Below are 27,274 nucleotides of genomic sequence, written 5' to 3'. Positions count from 1 at the left end.
GCTCACCATCATTAGTCATTAGAGAAATGCAAATCAAAATCACAGTGAGATATCATTTCACACCCTCTAGAATGGCTCTAGAATCAAAAAGACATACAAGTGCTCACAAGGACATGGGAGAATTAGAACTCTCCTATATTGCTGGTGGGACTATAAAATGGTACAGCCACTTTGGAAACCAGTCTGACAGTCCCTTGAAATGTTAAACACTGAGTCATCATATGACCCAGCAATTCTACTAGATGTACGCTCAGGAGGATCTTGGTGAGGTCATCTGTACACACAAAAACTTGTACATGACTGTTCATAGTACTACTATTCATAATGCCCCCAAAGTGGAAGCAACCAAAATGTCAACCAAATAATGAATGGATCAATAAGTTGTGGTATATCCACATAATGGGTTATTATTCTGCCATAAAAATGAATGACCTAACTGATACATGCTCAACATGGATGAACCTTGGAGACATGCTGAGTGAAAGAAGCCAGTCACAAAAGACAACGTGGTGTGTGATTTCATTTATGTGGAATGCCCAGAACAGGCAAATCTATAGAGAAACTAGATTAGTGGTTGCCTAGGAGTAAGGGGGGCTGGGGAGTGACTGCTAATGGATTTCTTTTGGAGGTGATGAAAATGGTCTAAAATTAGATAGTGGTGTCAGTTGCACAGCTTTGAATATACTAAAAACCATTGTACACTTTAAAAGGCGCAAACTGTATAATATGTGAATTACATCTCAATAAAACTGCTTTAAAAGGCCTTTATCTGTTTGTAAGACATCTCTTCAAAATTAACCTCAAAAGAAATGAACTGGTAGGGGTGGGATGAGGGGAATTTCCTCAGACCAGTTAAGATTTCAAGGACTGTATTTGTCTTCTCTTCATTTGAGTCCTTGGCTAAAAAAAAAAAAATCCTGCCCTTCTTGGTTAGGGTCAGATCCTTCTGGCTGGTTGCCCAGATGACTGAGATTCTGAGTGGTTTCTTTGTCTTGCAGACTTATCATCTTAAATATGAAGTATTTTTCTGAGTCTCCAAAGCTGAGTAATAGGGATGCGAGGGGGCAGGCAAATAGATTTGGGAAGCCACTTATCTGCAAACCAGGATGTCAAAAGGGTTTGCTCTGTGCAACTCTTGTTCCTTAGAGGTTTTATTGCTGATAGATGGGCAGGAGCAGCTTAAGGGCTGTGAGGAAATCATACTGTGTTTGGAAAGCTTCTGTGCCAGGAGTCAACACATAGGCAACTCCCGCCTGACCTGGAGCTCTGTCTCCCTAAGCCTCGGATTCCTCATCAGTGACACGGGAGAGATAATCATTTCGCCCCAGGGTGATCACAGCAGATCGTGCCTGTTAACTTCCTCTGTAAACACTGGTGGTGCACCCCAGGGGTGAACTTGGGGTGGCTCCAAAGGATACGGTTTTGAGAGGTAAAAGAATGAGGATTGTCTGGCAGGAGAAGACCACCATGGACATTGTGGGGAGTGATTGTCAGGATGGAAGGTAAAATTGATGGTTGGAAGGCTGTGGTAACAAGAATTGTCAGGCTAGGCCAACAGTCTTTCCTCTGGTCTAAGGGCCGACATTACTAGGCCCTCTAGCATATTACTAGTGTGCTTTTGGGGCCATTAAAGGCACACAACAGGGCAACTGGACTACACTGCATGGAAATGCCAGCAAAGGTGATGGGGGTGGACCCCACCCTCTTCTACCCTACGCTTCCCGTAGGTCAGCCTTTCCTACATGTTCTGGATTCTTTTTTTTTTTTTTTTTAAGATTTTATTTATTTATTTGAGATAGAAAGAGAACATGCACACATGCATAAGCAAGGGAGGAGCAGACAAGCAGACTCTGTACAGAGAGTGGAGCCTGACACAGGGCTCAATCCCAGAATCAAGATATCATGACCTGAGTTGAGACCAAGAGTTGGATGCTTAACTGACTGAGCCACCCAGGCACCCCTGTGTTCTGGATTCTTGAGCATCTTTTGCAGAGGCTCATGTTCTCACACAGCCCCTCAGAAATGAAAAGAAATAAATCATCATTTTTGTGTAATTCAAGATCAAGAAGTGACTTTACATTATTGCCAATGTATTTTAGATTGATATATTACTGAAGAATGTCCTTCTGGGGTTCATTTTGATCTGATAAATGAAACTTTCAGATCTGATTACAAAACTCTACAAGTCTATTTGCAGATTTTCCCGGCCATTTTTGTGTTTATCAAATTGTTCTTCACACTCCCTCACTTCAACCAGTGGTCTATTTTTGATATGTATTAAGAAGACAAGAATAAAACACAGTTTAGAAGTATGTCAGGGTAAAAACCACTACAGTACCTAATGGTGTTCAGCTGACCCAGACACGAGTATGCTGATCTGCTAACCCTTATATGTCTACTTGATGAGGACTCAGAGCCCTCAAGAAGTTCTATTAAAGTGGGAAATTTTTTTTAAAAAAATGGGGAAAAATATTTATTACAGTTCATTGATTTTAAGGTATGCATTTTTTTCCATTTTAACATCTCTTAAATTGTGATATGTCTTACGGTCAATGGCATCTTACATTGATTTTTTTCTTTCTTGTAAGATGGTATATCTTGTAACCAATTACATCAAAACTTGATTTGATGAAATGTGGCAAATATTAATCATTGAATTGAGAAAATTTATTCTCCTCATTCTTTTCTGTCTGCCCTTGGATGTTCATGTTGAATAATTGCATGCCCATCCTTGCATTGCCACCTGGAACTTCCACATCACCTTCCTCCAGAGAGCCAATAAAATGTTTTTTGTTTTTGTTTTTGTTTTTGCAGGTTTTTATTAATAGACCACAGGCAGATCTTCCACCCTCAGGTCTCTAACTATAAAAGGTACAGTGGAACCTTTCTCCTTTCCTATCCTTTCCACTCCTCCAGCACCTAGGGTTCCTCCAAGAGGTCTCAATTTGTATAACTGTCCCTGAAACCATTTCTGGAATCCAGTCATTCCAAAGGCCCTTCCCAAACTCACCCACTAATGTGGGCTTCTCTGATCCTGTCTCGGGGAATAAAGGGGAAGAGGAGGGACATCTCTTTGCCCTACTGTATGAGGAGCCATCAGTTATTTCCTTATCCTTCTTGGATAGGACCCGCTGGCTCAATGACCTGTAAAGGCCATTTCAGCACTTCCATATTGTCTGTCTCCAAGGCTTCACCTTAGGTAAGAACTGTCACTCTCATTCACCTCTCAGGGGCTTTGACTTTCTATAGCTGCAGGTCCATCTGGTCCGAGATGGACAGTATTACCTAGCAGTATGCATACTGTAGCAACATGAATGACATCAAGAGCAACCGAGAACTGTACCAGCAATACACAGCCTCGGCTCCCAGGCTCCTGGCCCGCATCTCCAAACTGCTCATCAGTTGCCGGAACGCAGGCATTTCTGTACCTAAGGGCATCAGGAACATCTTTGAGTTCACTTGGGAGGAGCTTATTGCCGACCCCATGGTGCCTACCCCATCTGACATCATGGGCCTAGAGATCAGCATTGGAGCTCCCCCAGTAGTGCTTATGGAATCAGCCCCCATGCAGGTCCCTGTCCAGAAGAAGCCAGCACCACCAGCAATACCACCGCCACAGTTGCTGCCCACCGGGCCAGCCAAGTTCACCACCCATGGCTATCTGGTGCACTCTGGCCAGGAGACCCTGCACAAATTCCAGCGGCAGTCCATTCACTTGCTGACAGAGCTGCTCGCCCTGAAGATGAAGGCCATGGTGGAGTCCGTGTCTGGTAAGGCTGGCTCGCCAGATTCTTCTCCATTTTTTCTGAGCCTGGAAGGATCTGCCCAGACTGATGTGTGTGTCCACCACAGCCACCCCAGACAAGTATATAAGGATATGCTGGGGATAGGTGGCAGCCACGGGTCTGCTATAGGAATCAAACCCCTTCCTATAGCCCTCTCAAGAGTCATCCTCTCACCCCTTCTGTTATCCATGTTTTCCTCCCATTTCCCCAATGTTGCTGAGTCCAAACTGGAAGAGGTAGGCTGTGGAGAACAGTGTGAGGCCAGAGGTACTGAAGGGTGGAGTTTGTGGAAATGATGCAGAGGTGGAGAGAGGCAGCATCTATGAAGAAGGAGGTAAATTGAGAGGGCCGATTGGTGGTTAGGAAGACCATCCATGGTAAGGGTGTAACCCCAAGATCAAGGAGGAGAGATAGACCCTTACCAGTACTTGAGGCTTCTAGATGCTTCTAGAGCCTTCTAGATGTTATTTTAGATACTAATGGCATCAACAGTACCCTGGCCTATGGATTGGAAGAGAGAAGGGGGGGGGGCAGAGAGCAAAATGCCACCTGACAAGTCTTCAGAGTTTGAGACCCTTCCATGAGGAAGACCCTCATACTTGCTTACCCTAGGAGTGGGTCTTCCCTCTACCCTAATTTCCTGGGGCATTTACAGAGATCCTTTTCTGGAAGCATTAGCCCTGCACCAGGAAAAAAATGAGTTACTTCAATGATTCTTTTTAGGTGCCAATCCCCTGGATATCACAAGGCGTTTTGTGGAGGCCAGCCAGCTCCTCCACCTCAATGCCAAGGAGATGGCTTTTGACTACCTGATTGGCACAATTGGGAGAAGTGGTCAAAGTGTTGGACAGTTTGGGAAAGGTGGGTATCCAAGCTTCAGCCCTTAGGTAGAAGTTCAAATAGTGCCAATAAGAATGCAAGATAGAGAGTCAAATCCCCATTTTAAGCATTTGACATCCCTAAGAGTTGAGGTGGGTTCTCAAACAGAAAGATCCTGGAGCAACAGAGATCCTCAAATGCTGCAGGTAAGTATATAAGGTGGTGCAGTTACCCTGCAGAGCAGTTTGATGGTATCTGCAAGACGGGAGATGTTCTAGCATCTTACAACCCAGCAATTTCTCTTCTAGGTTATTCCCTACAGCTGTGCCTTTCAAACTATCTGTGGTGAAGGACCAGTGTATAAAATTGCCAATCTTTTCAAAAATATGATGTCACAGGAATGTCAAATTTCCACAGAGTTTTCTAAATGTTTACTCTTAATTTCCATGCTCATCTGATCATGGCCTGGTGTGGGTTCACAGCAGGCCCCTGGCCACACTTGAGAGGCACACGTGGCACACAGGTACAAGTTGCCCCAGAATGTTTATTGTAGCACTGTTTAGAAGGGCAAAGGAAAATAAAATTGGAAGCAACTTAAATGTCCTTCAACAGGAGAAATATGATTTATAGTCTGTTTAGACAATGGAACATAGTGAGAAGTAAAAATCAAGCACTTGTACAGTATAGGGACTATAGATTACACCATTGTAACAACTTTATATGGTGACTACACTTATTGTGATGAGCATCTTTTAAAATATATTTTTTAAAGATTTTATTTATTTATTTATTATTTATTCATTAGAGCCACAAAGAGAGGCAGAGACATAGGCAGAGGAGAAGCAAGCTCCCTGCGGGAAGCCTGATATGAGACTAGGTCCTAGGACCCCAGGATCACCACCTGAGCCAAAGGCAGAGGCTCAACCTGGGGGTGCCCCAACATATTTTTTTAAGTAATATTCACACCGAACGTGGGGCTCGAACTCATGACCCCAAGCTCAAGAGTCACGCACTCCACCAAGTAAGCAGGTGAAACACCCCTGTGATGAGCATTTTGTAATGTACACAAACGTGGGCTCACTATATTGCACTTCTGAAACTAATATTGAATCTCAACTGTACTTCAATTAAAAAGGAAAAAAATACAAAATGAAACAAGCACTAAAACACACATATCAATATAGATAAATCTCAAAAAATAGTGTTAAGCAAATAAAAGCAAATTCTAGAAGGATACATTTGGTATAATACTACTAAATAAAATTCTAAAAAACACAAGTAATATATTGCTTATGAGTACATTATGCAGAGTGCAAGTAAAAAAGCATGAAGGGAAATGCCAGATGCAAAGTTGGAGAAGTGAGCTCTGGAGAGGGGTGGGGGGAGTGGGGTCTGGAAGACAATGGTGATTCAGTTGTATCTAATGTATCTCTTGAGTGTGATAGATATAAGTACAGTTGACCCTTGCACAACATGTGCTGACCGCCCAAGCAGTTGAAGATCCACACGTAACTTCTGACTCTGCCAAAACTTAACTACTAATAGCCTCCTGTTGACCAGAAGCCTTACGGATAACATCAACAGTTGGTTAACACATACCTTGTACGTATATGTGCTATATACTGTGTTCTTACATTAACATAAGCTAGAGAAAAGAGGATGTTATTAAGAAAATCCCAAGAGAAAATACATTTACAGTACTTACTGTATTTATCAGAAAAAGTTCATGTAGAAGTGGACCCACACAGTTCAAATCCATGTTGTTCAAAGGTCACCTGTGTTCGTTTTGAATGGCTAAAACTCATCCTCACTGGTAGGCGGTTTTGTGGGGAAGTGTAAAAAATTTTATCTCCTAACCACTCACCCTCATTTGTAAAATCCATTCCCACCTAGCATCTCTCCATGTCCACTGGATGTTTGTCAGGCTTCCCTTGATGGTCAGAGGTTAAACATCTGATAATATACATGTTCAGTACAAATAAATTACACAATAAAATTGCCATCCTTGGGGGAAAAATGTGGAATTTCATGAAGCCAGTAGAAATAATGTTGGAAGGCTACTCAGTTCCCACGCAGAGCCTCTGATGATGGCTCAGTGGAGCAAAACTAGTCAGCGACTGGAGACAGGAAAATTGTCTGGAGCAGTGACTTTATGGAGAAAGGATGGTTTGGGTATCAAAGGGTTAAAAGGAAAGCAGCTAAAGCCCTTGGATGCTTTTGCAAAGGCAATATGAGTATTATCGCTCTTGTACAACCATTCAGGAAAAAAGAAAATCACCCCACCTCACAAAAATGACCATTTTTATTGCTTTTAAGAATTAGTATGTGTGATGGGATCCCTGGGTGGCTCAGCGGTTGAGCATCTGCCTTTATCTCAGAGCATGATCTTGTGGGACAGGATCAAGTCTCGCATCCGGCTCCCTGCATGGAGCCTGCTTCTCCCTCTGCCTGTGTCTCTGCACCTCTCTCTCTGTGTCTCTCATGAATAAATAAATAAAATCTTTAAAAAAAAAGAGAGAATTAATGCATGTTTACAATACCAACAAATTTTTGTTGAATACAAAATAAAAGAAAGTTGTTTTGATAACTTTTTTTGAGAGTGTATGTGAGTGGGGAGGTGGGGCACAGGGAGTGGGGGAGAGAAAATCCCAAATTGATCCATGCTCAGAGCAGAGCCCAACGTGGCCTTTATGTCATGATCCTGAGATCATGACCTGAGTCCAAATCAAGAGTCACTTAACCAACTGAGCCACCGCGGTGCCCCTATTTGGATAACTTTTGTTTTCTCATTCCTTTTTTTGAGCCTCAATCTTAGTATGCTTTTTTCTTTTTCCTTTTATTACACTTTATTAGTTTTTAAATTTTTTCTGCTATTTTTAACCTTAATTCTGCTGTGATTGAGTGCTCTATTAGTTTCAAGTGTACAATATGGTGATTCAGCAATTCTGTACATTACTCAGTGCTCATCATGATAAGTGTACTGTGAATCTCCTTTATCTGTTTCACTCCTCCCCACCCCTCATCTCCCCTCTGGTAACCATTAATGTGTTCTCTGTATTTAAAAGTCTGTTTCTTGGGCGGCCCGGGTGGCTCAGCGGTTTGGCACTGCCTTTGGCCCAGGGCGTGATTCTGGAGTCCCGGGATCGAGTCCTACGTTGGGCTCCCCACGTGGAGCCCGCTTCTCCATCTGCCTGTGTCTCTGCCTCTCTCTCTGTCTCTGTGTCTCTCATAAATAAATAAAATATTAAAAAAAAGTTTTTCTTGGGGCACCTGGGTGGCATATATTTTACACACACACACACACACATATATGTGTGTATCTATATATCTATATCTATATATCTATCTATATCTATATCTCATGTCTTCTTTATCCATTCATCTATTGATGGCTGCTTCTATAATTTGGCTATTGTAAATAATGCAGCTATAAACATTGGGGTGCATGTATCCTTTTGAATTAGTACTTTCATATTCTTTGGGTAAATATTCAGTAGTGGTATTACTGGATCATACAGTAATTCTATTTTTAAGTTTTTGGGGAGCCTCCATACGGTTTTCCACAGCGGCTGCACCCAGTTTGCATGCCTACCAATTGTGCACAAGTGTTCCTTTTTCTCTACATCCTCGCCAACACCTGTTGTTTCCTGTGTTGTTGATTTTAGCCATTCTGACAGGTGTTAGGTGGTATCTCATCATGGTTTTGATTTGCATTTCCCTGATGATAAGTGATGTTGAGCATCTTTTCATGTATCTGTTGGCCATCTAGGTGTCTTTGGAGAAATGTCTGTTCATGTCTTCTGCTCGTTTTTTAATTGGTTTGTTTTTTGAGCATTGAATTTGTTTTTCTTCTCTCATATCAAGTTCCAGTGAGTTTCCCCTCACCCCCACCCTCACCCCCACTATTTACCATGAACTACTGGAGGTCTTTGTTTTATGGGAATTTCCTCTGTGCCCATTCTGTTCAGGGTCAGCTATGCCCTAGTAACACAGGTTCTCTAACTCTGCTGTAACTATTTACACAGATGGTTACCAGCATACTTGGATTCCTGCACTTTGTGTTCTGCGTAGAGCTTAGAGATCCATTTCATTTGGAGGGGCGCACTGCCTGATGGTCTGTTGCAGGGATAGGAACGTCCCACCTGGCCCAACTGCTCACCCTCACACCTGCCCATGGTGCTCTCCTACCTGAATATAGTGTCCCCTCACCTATAAGAGGAAATGGTTGTCACCATTAGCATTTCACTTCATATGGTGTTTGAGCATTCTTGCAGGATCACAGGCTTTTACCTGTGATACAGTAACTTGCTGCGTGCCTTGTGGGTTGTGGTCAATCTAGTGGAGGAGAATTTGCAGACAGCTAAGCTGAACTCTGGAGAGGCTTTGATGATTTCTGCATCTTGCTGCATCAGCAGAGTATGCCACCACACTCCCTAGGGAAGCTCTCACTTGTTGGCATGTCTGTTCCAGTCGCTCTCTTTAAACCAGCCTAGAGGGACGCTGGGGTGGCTCAGCGGCTGAGCATCTGCCTTCAGCCCAGGGTGTGATCCCGGGGTCCTGGGATGTAGTCCCACATCGGGCTCCCTGCAGGGAGCCAGCTTCTCCCTCTGCCTATGTCTCTGCCTCTGTGTGTGTGTGTCTCTCATGAATGAATAAATAAAATCTTAAAAAAAAAAGTAAAATAAACCAGCCTAGTGCAGGGTGGTGGTGGGTACCTAACCAACAAAATGCAAATGAAGGAGTGATCCATTTCTTTTGGAAAGGTATTTGATCCTAGAAGGACTTGAATTAGCTCTCACAGGGCATTAAAAAGAAGATTCAAACCCTGTTGACTTATTTTGCATGACTTTTGCTTTTCTGGACCATTTTATTGCATGAGATAGACCAAAGCTGTGCCTGAATCTGGAGTAGTCTTCCCTTAAAGCTATAGCCAGAATATACTCCTTACTAAGATAGCTTTACCACTAAGCCTGTTTACTGCCTTTTCTCCTTTCTAGTACATACTAGTCTTGCTTTATTATGAAAGAAAACTAGACTGCTCCTTGATTTTTAGTTGATGGCATTATTATTAAGTAAAACATATACAAAAGAAAGAAAACAAAGTCTTGCCATCTTTACGTAAGAGCTGTTTTTCACTTTTGTCATAGATCTCCCTTGTTGTTTTGTCTTTCTCTCTCTCTCTTTATATATATATCAGGCTCCCTGCATGGAGTCTGCTTTTCCCTCTGCCTGTGCAAAACTCTTATTCATGAGAGACACAGAGAGAGAGAGGCAAAGACACAGGCAGAGGGAAAAGCAGACTCCATGCAGGGAGCCTGATGTGGAACTTGATCCCAGGACCTGAGCCAAAGGCAGACATTCAATGACTGAGCCACCCAGACGTCCCTCTCCATATATATTTTAACAATACTGCCATTTTCCTGTTTCTCAGTTTCCTTTACTGAAACACAAATGTTTGCCAACATGGTTATATATTTTTAATAATTGTCATTTTAAGTGGAAGTAGACTTTTTAAAAAGATTTTATTTGTGGGCAACCCTGTTGGGACCCCTTTCACTTCTGAAAGCTTTTTCCATATCTTTACTTAATAAACTTCTGTCCCTTTACTCACACACACACACAAAAATTATTTATTTGAGAGAGAGAGAGAGAGCATGTGCATGCATGAACAGGGGGAGGGGCGGAGGGAGAGGGCATAGCAGACTCTCCCCTGAGAAGGGAGGCCTCAATGGGGCTCCATCCCAGGATCCTGAGATCATGACCTGAACGGAAGGCAGACGGCTTAACTAGTTGAGCCACCCAGGCACCCCTGGATGTAGACTATAATGTTCATGTTCTATAATTAACCAAATGCTTAGGTTTTCAAGTTTCTTAGTATAATATGCATCGTATTATGCAACTTTATTTTCTATTGCTTATCAAGATTGATTTCCCAGGAGAGGGATTTTTGGGGGCAGAAAGTCTCAGTATGTGTACAGCTCTTGCTAAATACTGTTTCCTAGATGGATTTTGTCTACACCAGGATAGTTGACCAGTTTCATCCCATCTTTACCAGTATTGGTTGTTGTTAGTTCATTTCTGCTAAGTTAGAAAGTAATGAAAGTTGTTCTGATCTCAACTTTTGGGTCACTAGTAAAGGGTATTGTTTGTGTGTGTGCATTATCCAGTATCCAGTTTTTGGTTATAGTCTTTGTCTATTTAAGAGGTGAAGTTTGCCATTTTCTTTATGAATTTGGTTGACCTGTGATAAACATTCACAGTGCCTGACATTTCCTAACAATTTCATGCTTAACCAGTGAAATGACCATGTTTGGGGGGAAGAATGAGCAAATGATTTGATGTGGTTTATGTAAGTAGGATCAAGATTTTCCACTCGTGATGGGGGTGCTAATTTTTTAAAGTAGCCTCCACAACTAGCATGGAGCCTAATGCAGGGCTTGAACTCATGACCCTGAGGTCAAGACCTGAGCTGAAGTCAAGAGTCAGATGCTTAAGTGGCTGAGCTACCCAGGAGCCCCACGGGTACTAAGTTTTAATTCTTAAGTGGTCAAATATCAAATGATTCTACATGTGACAGTGTGATTCTGCAAGGGACTGATCTGTTGAAGAAGCATCTGATTTCTGTGCCTTGGATAAGAGAATAGTTGGCCCAATGTTTATTCTTTCCACCTAGTTTTGCACATATATCTGCATTTGCCCTCACAGTAATACCATGGCCTTTTGTGCTTGTTGCTTCCTGTTCCCTGCACTGGGGAGCAGGGAGTCATTTCTCTTTTAAGGGATATTGTAGTGGCATGGGGGACGGGGTACTGTAGAAAGAAATCTTAAAGATTTCCCTTAATTACTTTGAGCCTGCTCATGCATTAAAAAGTCCTTTTCTTCCAAGATCTGGTTGTTTTGTAACAACCAGGGCACTTTAGAATATCTAAATAAATATCTACTCTACCATACTACTAGAACAAAAGTCCATATTACATTTTTGGTTAAAAAAAAATCTGTGTTCCATTCCAGATTCCTCTATGAACACTCCAGCCATAGGAGTGAACTCACCTTACCAGCTTGTCTATGAGTCCTCTACTGGCTGTCTAAGCTTTTCCCTCTCAACTGGAAGAGATGTTAAGAAGAAAACAGGTAATAGAGGATCCCATCAAGACCTCTTAACCCATCTTTGGGGGTGGAGTTCGAGAGGGGGATAGAGGATTCCCAAGGTAGGTTGATGAGATGGTTTGACTTAGTTTTCTGATTGGAAGGATTTATGGCTCTCCCGGCTATTGGTAGAAGCTACTGACATATATGTACCACACAATTTGACACCTCTCAACCCAGTCACTCCACAATGCAGTCTCATCATTTGTTTATGTGCCCTCCCTTCGTGAGGATGTGATTCGCATTATATCATGTAAACATGTCCCTGGTTCACCTGGAACAACATCCCTATCAAACCCATATCTTCCACCCCTCAGAAACCCAAATTCATCTGCATTACTCAGAGAGAGATCTGTGTTGCTCCTACTCACACCAAGTGGGGCAACTAGTATCTGCAGAGGGGTATTTGGATACCAGACCTAACAGAATGTCCCAGTTGGGCCAGTTCATGCAGGAAGGAGAGAATAGAGGGCCCTGCTATTTCCACTGAGGAAGACACACAACAGAAAGAAAGAGGTGGTAGACGAGGCCAAACAGTATAGCAGCAATTTTGCAGCCAAAAGCTCAGAGGAGAAAGAAGTTGCTGCTGGAGAGAGCAGGGCAAGATCTTATGGAACTTCTGGTTTCCTGCACCCTGTGATGGCAGATGGTGGAATGGGGTAGATGAGGAAGGGCTATATTTGCAAAGAGGTGGTGGGAGGATCAACATAAAGGAGGAATGCTCAAAGACTGTCTAATTGACTTCCACAGACACTGGAGGTAAGGCTGGAAGTTGAGACGTTGGATTTTATTTCTGACCCTGCCCCTGGCTGGTCGTGTGATTTGCTTTCCTCCAGGCCTCATTCTCCATATCAAGCTGACCCTATATCCTTTCAGTCAGTGAACAAATGTTCAGTGAGCATTTGCTGGTTGTCATTCACTGTCCTAAATCCTGGGGGTACACATGTGGACTCTAAGACAAAGAATACCTTCCCTAATGGAGCTGATGTCTTCAGCAACCTTGCTTGAAGTAGACTCAGCTGCCCCGTGTCATTTCCACAGTTCCTTTACCTCTGTTGATATGCTTTCTCTCAGTAACCCACAGCATTGTTTCTAGCATCCCACTTTATGTGCTCCTGGTTTTATTATATCCATTCCCAAACTGGCCATAATTAAACACAATCCCTTTGAGAGAAAACAAAGTATCTTCAAGATACACAGTGATTTCATGATTTTCCCTCCTAATGACCCTGAGGATGATGCCTTCTGTTGGTCTCTTTGTCTGTCTGGCTGTTTTTTCACTCTGCTACCCCACTGAGATGTGATTTGTCATGATGTTGCATTGTTCTCACTAGATGTGTGTTCATGGTGCTGCATTTTTTATAGGTTCTTGAGATATTTGGAAATTAGTCTCACACATGCATGCTAGAATGGATGATTAACTTTCCCTAATAGTTTATATGTAACTATGTGACCCATCTTGCACAGGAATGTCCCAATTTATGTTTATTTTCCTGACATAACAATTAATGATGCTCCCTTTCACTCTAAAAACTTTTCCAGTTTGGACATATTGTAGAGTTATTATGGTTATAGTCCACTTTGGATATTAGGCTCTGTTATCTGTTCATACACATGTGCTATCATACCTTACCAACTGCCCCCTTTGCAGTTCTAGGGCCAGGCCGACTTGGAGCAGACAGGCTTCAGGAGTTGAGCCTACTCCCTGAGGGAACAACAGCTATTTGTGGAAAGTAGGCCAACATTATAGAAGGAGAACTGAGAGAAATCTGTCAACAATGGTTCCTGGTTAGTGCAAGAGGCTGTCACCCTCAAGGACCCAAGGCACCTAGGGCCAAGCCAGACATGAATGGTCAGACTAGAAGATTTTCCAGGAGGTCAGCCAGCTGCTAGCTGGGACTCAGAGCCAAGTCTCTGGTCTTTGGTGGCAGGAGAAGTGGGGTAAGGGACCAGGAACCACTCATAGTGGTAGATACCAGAGATGGTATCCAAGCACCAGCCAGAAACCCCAAGACTTGCTGACAGTGAGGAAGACTTCATTCTGAAGTGTTCAGGGCTCAGTTGGGGCCTAACTAGTGGGTTTGGCTTAGAACCAATTTTCATGCATGAAGTTGAGCCTGCATATATTAAGTGAGAGCATATGGCTTCAGTTGGGTGGGTGGCAGAGGCTTAGAAACATGTGATCCTGAATAGATGCCTCTGGAATTTCAGTCATGGAGGGCCACCTCCACAATTTCATGTCACCATTTCTTATTCCAACTAACACCTGCCACAGGGGGATAACTGAAAATAAGTGCAATTAGCACAAAACATTACCACCCACAGATTTTACCAGGTAGAAGAAAGAATAAGCAAAGTTGAAGATACAACAATTGAAATATTGAATCTGAAGAACAGAAAGAATATATATATATATATTTTAAATGAATGGAGTCTAAGGGACCTGTGGGACACCATCAAAGAGAACAACATGCACATTGTGGGAGGCTCAGAAGGAGAAAGAAAGGGACAGTGAGAATATTTGAAGAAATGTTGGCTGAACTTCCCAAACTTGGTGAAAGATGTGAGTATAAACATCGGAGAAGTTTGACAGACACCAAGTAACACAAACTCAAAGAGATCCACACCAAGACACATTATAACCACTTTCTAAAGACAATGACAGAGAACCTGGAAAACAGCAAGAAAAAACTCAAAGAGATCCACACCAAGACACATTATAACCACTTTCTAAAGACAATGACAGAGAGCCTGGAAATCATCACATCCAAGGAATTTTCAATAAGATTGTCAGCAGATTTCCCATCAGAAACTTTGGAGGCCACAAGGCACTGGGCCTGTATCTTCTGAGTGTTTAAAGGGGAAATAAAAACCCTGTCAGGGCAGCCAGGGTGGCTCAGCGGTTTAGCGCCACCTTCAGTCCAGGGCCTGGTCCTGGAGACCCAGGATTGAGTCCCACATCAGGCTCCCTGCATGGAGCCTGCTTCTTCCTCTTACCTGTGTCTCTGCCTCTCTCTCTCTCTCTCTATCTCTATCTCTATCTCTGTATCTCTCATGAATAAACAAATAAAATCTTTAAAAAAAAACCCTGTCAGCTAAGAATCCTTTTTTTAAAATTTTTATTTATTTATGATAGTCACAGAGAGAGAGAGAGAGAGAGAGAGAGAGAGAGAGAGAGGCAGAGACACAGGCAGAGGGAGAAGCAGGCTCCATGCACCGGGAGCCCGATGTGGGATTTGATCCCAGGTCTCCAGGATCGCGCCCTGGGCCAAAGGCAGGCGCCAAACCGCTGTGGCCACCCAGGGATCCCCAAAGAATCCTTTTTCAGCAAAACTGTCCTTCAGAAGTGAGGGAGATAGATGGATTTTGTCTACACCAGGATAGTTGACCAGTTTCATCCCATCTTTACCAGTATTGGTTGTTGTTAGTTCATTTCTGCTAAGTTAGAAAGTAATGAAAGTTGTTCTGATCTCAACTTTTGGGTCACTAGTAAAGGGTATTGTTTGTGTGTGTGCATTATCCAGTATCCAGTTTTTGGTTATAGTCTTTGTCTATTTAAGAGGTGAAGTTTGCCATTTTCTTTATGAATTTGGTTGACCTGTGATAAACATTCACAGTGCCTGACATTTCCTAACAATTTCATGCTTAACCAGTGAAATGACCATGTTTGGGGGGAAGAATGAGCAAATGATTTGATGTGGTTTATGTAAGTAGGATCAAGATTTTCCACTCGTGATGGGGGTGCTAATTTTTTAAAGTAGCCTCCACAACTAGCATGGAGCCTAATGCAGGGCTTGAACTCATGACCCTGAGGTCAAGACCTGAGCTGAAGTCAAGAGTCAGATGCTTAAGTGGCTGAGCTACCCAGGAGCCCCACGGGTACTAAGTTTTAATTCTTAAGTGGTCAAATATCAAATGATTCTACATGTGACAGTGTGATTCTGCAAGGGACTGATCTGTTGAAGAAGCATCTGATTTCTGTGCCTTGGATAAGAGAATAGTTGGCCCAATGTTTATTCTTTCCACCTAGTTTTGCACATATATCTGCATTTGCCCTCACAGTAATACCATGGCCTTTTGTGCTTGTTGCTTCCTGTTCCCTGCACTGGGGAGCAGGGAGTCATTTCTCTTTTAAGGGATATTGTAGTGGCATGGGGGACGGGGTACTGTAGAAAGAAATCTTAAAGATTTCCCTTAATTACTTTGAGCCTGCTCATGCATTAAAAAGTCCTTTTCTTCCAAGATCTGGTTGTTTTGTAACAACCAGGGCACTTTAGAATATCTAAATAAATATCTACTCTACCATACTACTAGAACAAAAGTCCATATTACATTTTTGGTTAAAAAAAAATCTGTGTTCCATTCCAGATTCCTCTATGAACACTCCAGCCATAGGAGTGAACTCACCTTACCAGCTTGTCTATGAGTCCTCTACTGGCTGTCTAAGCTTTTCCCTCTCAACTGGAAGAGATGTTAAGAAGAAAACAGGTAATAGAGGATCCCATCAAGACCTCTTAACCCATCTTTGGGGGTGGAGTTCGAGAGGGGGATAGAGGATTCCCAAGGTAGGTTGATGAGATGGTTTGACTTAGTTTTCTGATTGGAAGGATTTATGGCTCTCCCGGCTATTGGTAGAAGCTACTGACATATATGTACCACACAATTTGACACCTCTCAACCCAGTCACTCCACAATGCAGTCTCATCATTTGTTTATGTGCCCTCCCTTCGTGAGGATGTGATTCGCATTATATCATGTAAACATGTCCCTGGTTCACCTGGAACAACATCCCTATCAAACCCATATCTTCCACCCCTCAGAAACCCAAATTCATCTGCATTACTCAGAGAGAGATCTGTGTTGCTCCTACTCACACCAAGTGGGGCAACTAGTATCTGCAGAGGGGTATTTGGATACCAGACCTAACAGAATGTCCCAGTTGGGCCAGTTCATGCAGGAAGGAGAGAATAGAGGGCCCTGCTATTTCCACTGAGGAAGACACACAACAGAAAGAAAGAGGTGGTAGACGAGGCCAAACAGTATAGCAGCAATTTTGCAGCCAAAAGCTCAGAGGAGAAAGAAGTTGCTGCTGGAGAGAGCAGGGCAAGATCTTATGGAACTTCTGGTTTCCTGCACCCTGTGATGGCAGATGGTGGAATGGGGTAGATGAGGAAGGGCTATATTTGCAAAGAGGTGGTGGGAGGATCAACATAAAGGAGGAATGCTCAAAGACTGTCTAATTGACTTCCACAGACACTGGAGGTAAGGCTGGAAGTTGAGACGTTGGATTTTATTTCTGACCCTGCCCCTGGCTGGTCGTGTGATTTGCTTTCCTCCAGGCCTCATTCTCCATATCAAGCTGACCCTATATCCTTTCAGTCAGTGAACAAATGTTCAGTGAGCATTTGCTGGTTGTCATTCACTGTCCTAAATCCTGGGGGTACACATGTGGACTCTAAGACAAAGAATACCTTCCCTAATGGAGCTGATGTCTTCAGCAACCTTGCTTGAAGTAGACTCAGCTGCCCCGTGTCATTTCCACAGTTCCTTTACCTCTGTTGATATGCTTTCTCTCAGTAACCCACAGCATTGTTTCTAGCATCCCACTTTATGTGCTCCTGGTTTTATTATATCCATTCCCAAACTGGCCATAATTAAACACAATCCCTTTGAGAGAAAACAAAGTATCTTCAAGATACACAGTGATTTCATGATTTTCCCTCCTAATGACCCTGAGGATGATGCCTTCTGTTGGTCTCTTTGTCTGTCTGGCTGTTTTTTCACTCTGCTACCCCACTGAGATGTGATTTGTCATGATGTTGCATTGTTCTCACTAGATGTGTGTTCATGGTGCTGCATTTTTTATAGGTTCTTGAGATATTTGGAAATTAGTCTCACACATGCATGCTAGAATGGATGATTAACTTTCCCTAATAGTTTATATGTAACTATGTGACCCATCTTGCACAGGAATGTCCCAATTTATGTTTATTTTCCTGACATAACAATTAATGATGCTCCCTTTCACTCTAAAAACTTTTCCAGTTTGGACATATTGTAGAGTTATTATGGTTATAGTCCACTTTGGATATTAGGCTCTGTTATCTGTTCATACACATGTGCTATCATACCTTACCAACTGCCCCCTTTGCAGTTCTAGGGCCAGGCCGACTTGGAGCAGACAGGCTTCAGGAGTTGAGCCTACTCCCTGAGGGAACAACAGCTATTTGTGGAAAGTAGGCCAACATTATAGAAGGAGAACTGAGAGAAATCTGTCAACAATGGTTCCTGGTTAGTGCAAGAGGCTGTCACCCTCAAGGACCCAAGGCACCTAGGGCCAAGCCAGACATGAATGGTCAGACTAGAAGATTTTCCAGGAGGTCAGCCAGCTGCTAGCTGGGACTCAGAGCCAAGTCTCTGGTCTTTGGTGGCAGGAGAAGTGGGGTAAGGGACCAGGAACCACTCATAGTGGTAGATACCAGAGATGGTATCCAAGCACCAGCCAGAAACCCCAAGACTTGCTGACAGTGAGGAAGACTTCATTCTGAAGTGTTCAGGGCTCAGTTGGGGCCTAACTAGTGGGTTTGGCTTAGAACCAATTTTCATGCATGAAGTTGAGCCTGCATATATTAAGTGAGAGCATATGGCTTCAGTTGGGTGGGTGGCAGAGGCTTAGAAACATGTGATCCTGAATAGATGCCTCTGGAATTTCAGTCATGGAGGGCCACCTCCACAATTTCATGTCACCATTTCTTATTCCAACTAACACCTGCCACAGGGGGATAACTGAAAATAAGTGCAATTAGCACAAAACATTACCACCCACAGATTTTACCAGGTAGAAGAAAGAATAAGCAAAGTTGAAGATACAACAATTGAAATATTGAATCTGAAGAACAGAAAGAATATATATATATATATTTTAAATGAATGGAGTCTAAGGGACCTGTGGGACACCATCAAAGAGAACAACATGCACATTGTGGGAGGCTCAGAAGGAGAAAGAAAGGGACAGTGAGAATATTTGAAGAAATGTTGGCTGAACTTCCCAAACTTGGTGAAAGATGTGAGTATAAACATCGGAGAAGTTTGACAGACACCAAGTAACACAAACTCAAAGAGATCCACACCAAGACACATTATAACCACTTTCTAAAGACAATGACAGAGAACCTGGAAAACAGCAAGAAAAAACTCAAAGAGATCCACACCAAGACACATTATAACCACTTTCTAAAGACAATGACAGAGAGCCTGGAAATCATCACATCCAAGGAATTTTCAATAAGATTGTCAGCAGATTTCCCATCAGAAACTTTGGAGGCCACAAGGCACTGGGCCTGTATCTTCTGAGTGTTTAAAGGGGAAATAAAAACCCTGTCAGGGCAGCCAGGGTGGCTCAGCGGTTTAGCGCCACCTTCAGTCCAGGGCCTGGTCCTGGAGACCCAGGATTGAGTCCCACATCAGGCTCCCTGCATGGAGCCTGCTTCTTCCTCTTACCTGTGTCTCTGCCTCTCTCTCTCTCTCTCTATCTCTATCTCTATCTCTGTATCTCTCATGAATAAACAAATAAAATCTTTAAAAAAAAACCCTGTCAGCTAAGAATCCTTTTTTTAAAATTTTTATTTATTTATGATAGTCACAGAGAGAGAGAGAGAGAGAGAGAGAGAGAGAGAGAGAGGCAGAGACACAGGCAGAGGGAGAAGCAGGCTCCATGCACCGGGAGCCCGATGTGGGATTTGATCCCGGGTCTCCAGGATCGCGCCCTGGGCCAAAGGCAGGCGCCAAACCGCTGTGCCACCCAGGGATCCCCTAAGAATCCTTTTTTCAGCAAAACTGTCCTTCAGAAGTGAGGGAGATATTAAAAATTCCCCAGATTGACAAAACCCAAGGGAGTTCATGACCACTAGACATACCCTTCAAGAAATGCTCAAGGGAGTTCTGCAAGGTGAAATGAAAGGACACTAGACAGTACCTTGAAGCTGTATGGAGAAATAAAGATCTCAATAAAAGTAAAGACATGAGTAATTATAAAAGCTAAGATTATTGTAACTGGTTTGTAACTGCACTTTTTGTTTCTCACAAGATTTAAAAGACTAATACATTTAAATAAAAATAATTAGTGTAAAATCTAGTATTACTGTAACTTTGGTTGGTAACTACAAATCTTGTTTTCTATGTAATTTAAAAGACTAATACATTTAAAAGATTGTTATTTTATGTTTTGGTGCCCATAACATATAAAGATATAATCTTATGATGACTGAAAGGGTTTGGGATGAAGCTGTAAAGGAGGAGAGTTTTTGTGTGTTACTGAACTTGAGCTGGTAAAAATTCAAATTAGAGTGTTAGAACCTTAGGATGTTAAATGTAATTCCCATTGTAACCACAAAGAAAATACCTATAGAATATACAAAAAAGCAAATGAGAAAGAAATTTAAACCTTTCATGACAATCAATATAAAGAAAACAGTATTGCAGGATATGAGGGGCAAAAGTCATATGACATATAGTAAGCAAAAAGTACAATGTAGAAGTCCCTCATTGGTAATTATTTTAAATGTAAATAGACTAAATTCTCCAATCAAAAGATAGAGATCAGCAGAATGGATAAGAACACATGATCTGTAAGAGATTCACTTGAGATCCAGAGGCACCCATTGAAGGTGAAAGGATGGAAAAAGAAATTCTATGCAAAGAGAGCAGGGGTTACAATACAAGTATCAGACAAAATAGACTTTAAATTTTAAAAAAGCTACAGGAGACAAAGGACACTGTGTATTAATAAAAGTTTCAATGCGAGAAGATAGTGTAAATATTTAATGCACCTAATGACAGACCATAAAAATATCTGAAGCATAAAATATATAGTTCTCTGAAGCAAAAACTGACAGAACAAAGACAAGAGAGTTCTACAGTAATGGTCGGAATTTTCAGTACCCTTATAATAATGGAAAAACAACCAGGCAGAAGATAAGTAGGGAAATAGAGGAATTAAATAACACAATTAACCAATTAGAACACAAACAACAAGAACAATGCACATTCTTCTCAAGTGCCATTGGACATTTTTCAGGGTGGGTTATATGTTAGGCCATAGATTATCTCAATTAGTTTAAAAAGATAGATATCATACAAGTATCTTTTCTGACCACAATGAGTTGAAGCTAGAAGGCAATAACAGAAGGAAAACTAGAAAAAAACACAAAGTTGTGGAAAGTAAATAACATATTCTTTAAAGATTTTATCTATTTTTAGAGAGAGTGCAGGAGGAAGGACAGAGGGAGAGGGAGAGAGAATTTCAAGCAGACTCTACGCTGAATACAGAGCCTGACACAGAGCATAGTCTCACAACCCCGAGATCATGACCTGAGCCAAAATCAAGAGCCAGGTGTTTAATTAACTGAGCCACCCAGGTGCCCTGTAAATAACACATTCTTAAGCAACCAATAGATTAACAAAGAAATCACAAGAGAAATTAGAAAATACTTAGAGATGAATGAAAATGAGAGCATCATATATGATGCTACAAACCTACAGGATGCAACAGAAGTAGTACTAGGAGGAATTTACAGTCACAAATACTTAATTAAAACATAAGAAAGATGGGCAGCCTGGGTGGCTCTGGTCTAGCGCCGCCTTCAGCCCAGGGCATGATCCTGGAGACCTGGAATTGAGTCCCATGTCAGGCTCCCTGCATGGAGCATGCTTCTCATTCTGCCTGTGTCTCTGCCATTCTCCCCCCCACCCCCCCGTGTGTCTCTCATTAATAAATAAATAAAATCTTAAAAAAAAAGAAAGACATCAAACTTAAAAACCTAAATTTACAATTTAAAGAACTAGGAAAAGAATCTAAAACCAAAGCTAGAAAAGGAAAAAATAAAGATTAGAATAGAGAGAAATAAGAGAATTTAAAAAATAGAGAAAATCAATGAAATCAAAAGTTGATTCTTTGAAAAGATCAACACAATGGACAAACCTTTAGCTAGATAAACTAAGAAAAAAAGAAGACTCATAACTAAAATGAATTGAAAGTGGGTACTCTATCACTGATTCTATAAAAATAAAAAAGATTATGAGAGAAGAGAGTACAATGAACAATTATACACCAACAAATTGGATAACTTGCATGAAATGGACAGATTCCTAGAAACACAAAATCAACCAAGATTAAATCAGGAAGAAGTGGAAAATTTTGGTAGACCTATGAATACTAAGGAGATTAAATCAGTAATAAAAACTCTTCCAACAAAGAGGTGCCTGGGTGACTCAGTCAGCTGAGCATCTGACTCTTGGTTTCAGCATGGGTCATGATCTCAGGGTCCTGTGGTTGAGCCCTGCCTCGATTCCCCACTTGGCAGGAGTCTGCTTGTCTCCCTCTCTGTCCCTCCTGGCACTCACACACACATGCACACTCTCTCTCAAATAAATAAGTAAATCTTAAAAAAAAATTTCTCAACTATAAAAAGCCCTAGATTTAATGGCTTCAGTGGTGAATTCTACCAAACATTTAAAGAACTAATTACAATCATTCTCAAGCTTTCCCCCAAAAAGAAGAGAGAACACTTCCCATCTCATTCTGTGAGGCCAGCTTTACTCTGATATCAGAACCAGACAAAGACATTACAATAAAAGAAAACTAAAGACAATATTCTTTATGAACATTGATGCAAAAATCTTCAACAAAATATTAGCAACACAACTCAACAGCGCATTAGGGATTTAACACCATGACACCGAGCAGGTTCTTGAAATGCAAGGGTGGTTCAACACACAAAACTCAATCACAGAATGAAGGGGAAAAAAAAACATACAATCATCTCAAGTGACGCAGAAAAAGTATTTGGCAATCAACACTCTTTCATGATAAAAAAAAAAAACACTCTGTGACTAGGAATAGGAGTAAACTACCTTCACATGGTCATATATGAAAAACATAAAGCGAACATCATAATAGTGAAAGACTGAAAGCTTTTCTTCTAAGATCAGGAATAAGGCAAAGATGCCCACTTTCACCCCTTCTATTCAACATAGAACCGGAAGTTCTAGCCATAGCAAGATTGACAAGAAAAGGAATAAAAGACATTCAAATTAGAAAGGAAGAATTAAAATTGTCTGTTTGCAGATAATATGATCTTATATTAAAAAAACCATAAATATTGCACCCAATAGAATAAATGAATTTATCAAAGTAGCAGGATACAACAATACACGGATCAGTTCATTTTCATATACAAACAACACTCTGGAAAGGAAATTACAAAAACATTCCATTTACAATAGCAGAAAAAAAGAGCAAAATACTCTAGGAATTAACCAAGGAAATGAAAGACTTGTACAATGAAAGCTACAAATCATTACTGAAAGTAGTTAAAGAAAAAAACAAACAAATGGAAGTATATCTTATATTTATGAGTTGGAAGAGTTAAAATTGTTAAAATGTTAATGCTATCCAGAAGGATTTACAGATTCAAAGCAGTCCCTATCAAAATCCTAATGATATTTTTTTGCAGAAATAGGAAAACTCCTCTTAAAATTCATGTGGAGTCTCAGTGCCCCCAAAGAACTAAAACAATCTTGAAAAAGAACAAAATTGCAGGACTCACATTTCCTTTTTTCATAACTTACTACAAAGATACAGCAACCAAAACAGTGTGATACTGGCATATAAAGATAGACATATAGACCAACAGATTAGAATAGAGACCCCAAGAATAAATCTTTATATATATGGTCAAATGATTTTTGACAAGAATGCTAACACCATTCAATGGGGCATTCAGTCTTTTCAATGACTAGCATAGGAAAACTGGATTTCCACATGCAAATGAATGAAATTGGATCCTTATCTAATAATACGTACAAAAATTAACTCAAATGGGTCAAGGAACTAAATACAAGACCTACAACAATAAAATTCTTAGAAGAAAACATGGGCATAGGCTTCATGACACTGGATTTGGCAATGATTTCTTGGATATGGTACAGCAACAAAAAAAAAATGAACAAATTGGACTTTGTGAAAATTTTTAAATTTTGTACATCAACAGATACTATCCATAGAGTAAAAAGGCAGAATTTGAGGAAGTATTTGCAAATCATATATCTATAATTATAATTCAAACCAAATAGAGAACTTCTAAAAACAACAGCAAAGAGAAACAACCTGACTCAAAAATGGACACAGGATTTGAATGTACTTTTTTCTAAGGGAGATATACAGATGGTCAACAAGCACGTGAAAAAATGTTCACCATCACTCATTAGGGAAATGCAAATCAAAAACTACAATGAAATACTCCCTCATCCCCAGTAGGATGTCTGCTATATAAAAACAACAACAACAAACAAAACACCAGAAAACAAGAGTTGGAGAGAATATAGAGATACTGGAATGCTTATACACTGCTGGTGGGAATGCAAAATGGTGTGGCTGGAATGGAAAACTGTGGCTTTTCCTCAAAAAAGTAAAAATGGAATTACCATATAATCCAGTAATTCCACTTCTGGGTATATACTCAGAAGAACTGAAAGCAGGATCTCAGTGAGATATGTGCACACCCATGTTCGTAGCAGCATTACTCACAATAGCTGAAACATGGAAGCAACCCAAGTGTCTGTCAGTGGATAAATGGGTAAAGAAAATGTGGCCTATCCACACAGTGGAATATTGCTCAGCCTTAAAAAGGAAGGAAGTTTTGACACATGATATAATGCAGAGGAACACTGAAGACATTATGCTAAGTGAAATAAGCCAGGCACAAAAAGACAGATACTACATGACTCTACTTATATGAGGTACTTAGAGTAGTTGGACTCATAAAGACAGAAAGTAGAGTGGTAGTTGCCAGAGGCTGGGGGAGTGGAGAATGGGAGTTATTGTTTAATGGATAAGAGTTTTAATTTTACAAGATGAAAAAGGGTTTATAGAGATAGATGGTGGTGACAGTTGCACAAAAGTATGAATGTATTTAATACCACAGAACCGTCTGTAGTAAAAATGGTTAGGATGATAAATTTTTGTGATGTGTAGTTTACCACAATGTATAAGAAAACATTTCAGTCCAAATCTCAGTCGAAATACATCAGAGAAGTGTTATGGCTGATTGAGTTGGAACTGAGACTTTTTTTTTTTTTTTTGGTGGGGGATGAGTGGACAGAGGGAAAGAAGCAGGCTCCCCACTGACCCAAAGCCCAACACGGGGCTCCATGTGAGGCTTGATCTCACAACGCTGAGATCATGACCTCAGCCAAAATCAAGAGTTGGATGCTCAACTGATTGCACCACCTAAGCGCCCTGGGAGAGAGCATTAAGCAGACTCTACACATAGCATGGAGCTTGATGTGGGGCTCGATCTCACTACCCTGAGATCACGACCAGAGCTGAAATCAAGAGTTGAATGCTTAACCAACTGAGCCACTCAGGTGCCCCAGAGACTTTCTGTTCTTTAATCAGAAGTGCCAGAAGGGAACCACTTCAGCATCCATGGCAGTCACGTGCACAGGTTCCTGAGTTCGTCACTCTGCACATGTCTGTTCCTAATGCATGTTTAGTTGACTTGCAGAGCGAGAGCCAGGGATTCCTGTCCCTAGGAAGCATGAATGATGCCCCCAATTATTTTGACCCTCAGGAGATGCTGCTCTCCTGCTCTCCCTGCTGCCTCACCCCCATGTGAACATGACATCTTTAAGAAATCATTCTCTAACCTCCCCCTCCCCCCTAAGCTCTTCCTCTCCAACCACAGGTAAATCAAAAATCTTAGAAGACATAACCATAGCACCCTTACAACGAGGAGCTGGAATCTCTGCCTCTGACAGTATGGAGTTCAACGACCCCTGCCCTGAGGCCCGGGAGAAACTGCAGGAGATGTGTCGCCATATGTGAGCGCCTCAGTGGCTGGGGGTGGATGTGAGAGTTGGGTATGGTCACCAGCCACCTGTGTGCATGAAGGGGGGAATTCACAGAAGTGTCTGAGCGGTGCCAGGAAGTGCCAGCTACACAGTGCCCCCAACGACAGTGACAGGGGTGATGGCCGTCCCTCACACACACTCCCATCCCCAATCTCTCCCCACTCAGTCCTTTTCAGTCCTCACTACAACCTGATGAGGAAGACGGGGTATGCCCATTTTGCGGATGAGGAAACTGAGGCAGCCCGAACAGACGGGTAAGCCATTACCAGAGGTCCCATAGTTTTGTGGACCTGACCCAAGGGCATTGATCTTTGCCTCCTCACCCTGTACAGGGCTCCTTACACTTTTTAGGCTTTGTGCCCTGAAAGTTTATTTCTTAACATAATTTGTCAGATGATTTCCTGTAACAGCAGCAAAAGTCCTTTCGGGGCAAACAAAAAACACTGACATGGGTGATGATATCTAATGATTCTGGGTCTCACAAGTTCTAGTAGGATAGTCTATATTTCTCCAAAGGCTCAGACCATGGGCCATTAAGGATTTAAAACCTAGCCCCATCTAAGGGATATGTCTTGTTCTCCCATGGGCCATTACTGCAGCTATAGAACATGGGAGGAAGGAAGCCACCCAGCTTGCCCCTTACTGTAATATTCTGGAAGGAAGTTCTTTCCTTGTAACCTCAGGAGTGGGGATTGAGCAGAGCCTCCACCTCCCTCTACTGGGTCCCCCTTCTGTATTCAGTCCCACTGCATGGGTCCTCACCCCATTGCTAAAGGTGGAAGTCAGGCAAGGACTGGTTTCAGAGGGGCAACAGGACCTTCCCAGTTCTTCCTAAAATTCTTGCCTTTAAGGACAAGGGAAAATGGGGATGGGCACCGGTACTTTGAAGACAGGAAATGGGGATGAGAGTCTTGGGAACTGGACAGGGGCTGTAGAGAAAGTGTCCCTGGTGAGAGGAGCCAAGTGGCTAGAAGATATGTTGGTCTCCTTCCCTGCAGAGAAGCTGAAAGGGCCTCGTGGAAAGGGAGGAATTTCTCCTACCCCATGATCTTTCGCAACTACAGGGCAAAGGTGCCCTCTCATCTAATGTCAACCCCGAAAGGGGACGCTCAGACCCTGAGCTCCCACCACTCTCACCTTCCGGGTGCTCAGACATCCACTCCCACCCCTCACCAGCCTCTTGTCTACCACCATCCTCACTTCAGCTGGCATTCTCAGGACTGGAAGGTATCCAAGAAGGTCATCAAGTTGCATTACACCTTCTATGATGGGTCCTCCTTTGTGTAGTATCCTTTTATTTGATGCTGCCCCTTCTCCCCAGCAACTCAGCCCAGAAAAGTCCCAGGCTTGAATACACCTGGGTATTTAGTTTGGCTTTTCAACTGACCAGAGAAGCCTGGTGACAGGTTCTCCAGGATATTAAGCATTTTTCAGGTCAGAGAAGGCTCCCTTTAGGGAATGTCTGGGTGGGAAGCAATGCATCAGGAAGTTGCCTTGGACCCCTGTGTTCCTTGCAGGGGTCCTGTCACCTACTCCCCAATAGGCAGTGGGGCTGGACAAGATGCCCAGTCCATTTGGTGGCAAGGCTCTGAGACCAGAGAAGGCAAAGCACT

General features: G+C 42.0%; 1 protein-coding gene across 1 annotated transcript in view; it reads left to right on the top strand.

The window, feature by feature from the left end:
* Nucleotides 1–3,310: 3,310 nt before the first annotated feature.
* The window catches only part of C7H3orf20 (chromosome 7 C3orf20 homolog), a 73,105-nt gene continuing 49,141 nt past the window's right edge, over nt 3,311–27,274 (top strand). The window contains exons 1-6 of the mRNA XM_041764292.1: nt 3,311–3,770; nt 4,401–4,403; nt 4,509–4,646; nt 11,616–11,735; nt 25,496–25,631; nt 26,660–26,947. Of these exons, the coding sequence (XP_041620226.1) occupies nt 3,311–3,770; nt 4,401–4,403; nt 4,509–4,646; nt 11,616–11,735; nt 25,496–25,631; nt 26,660–26,947 (1,145 nt within the window). The remainder of the gene's footprint in view (nt 3,771–4,400; nt 4,404–4,508; nt 4,647–11,615; nt 11,736–25,495; nt 25,632–26,659; nt 26,948–27,274) is intronic.

The sequence above is a fragment of the Vulpes lagopus genome, chromosome 7 (genome assembly GCF_018345385.1).
Source record: "Vulpes lagopus strain Blue_001 chromosome 7, ASM1834538v1, whole genome shotgun sequence".
NCBI classification, from domain to species: Eukaryota; Metazoa; Chordata; class Mammalia; order Carnivora; family Canidae; genus Vulpes; species Vulpes lagopus.
This window is presented reverse-complemented; position numbering and strand designations above follow the sequence as displayed.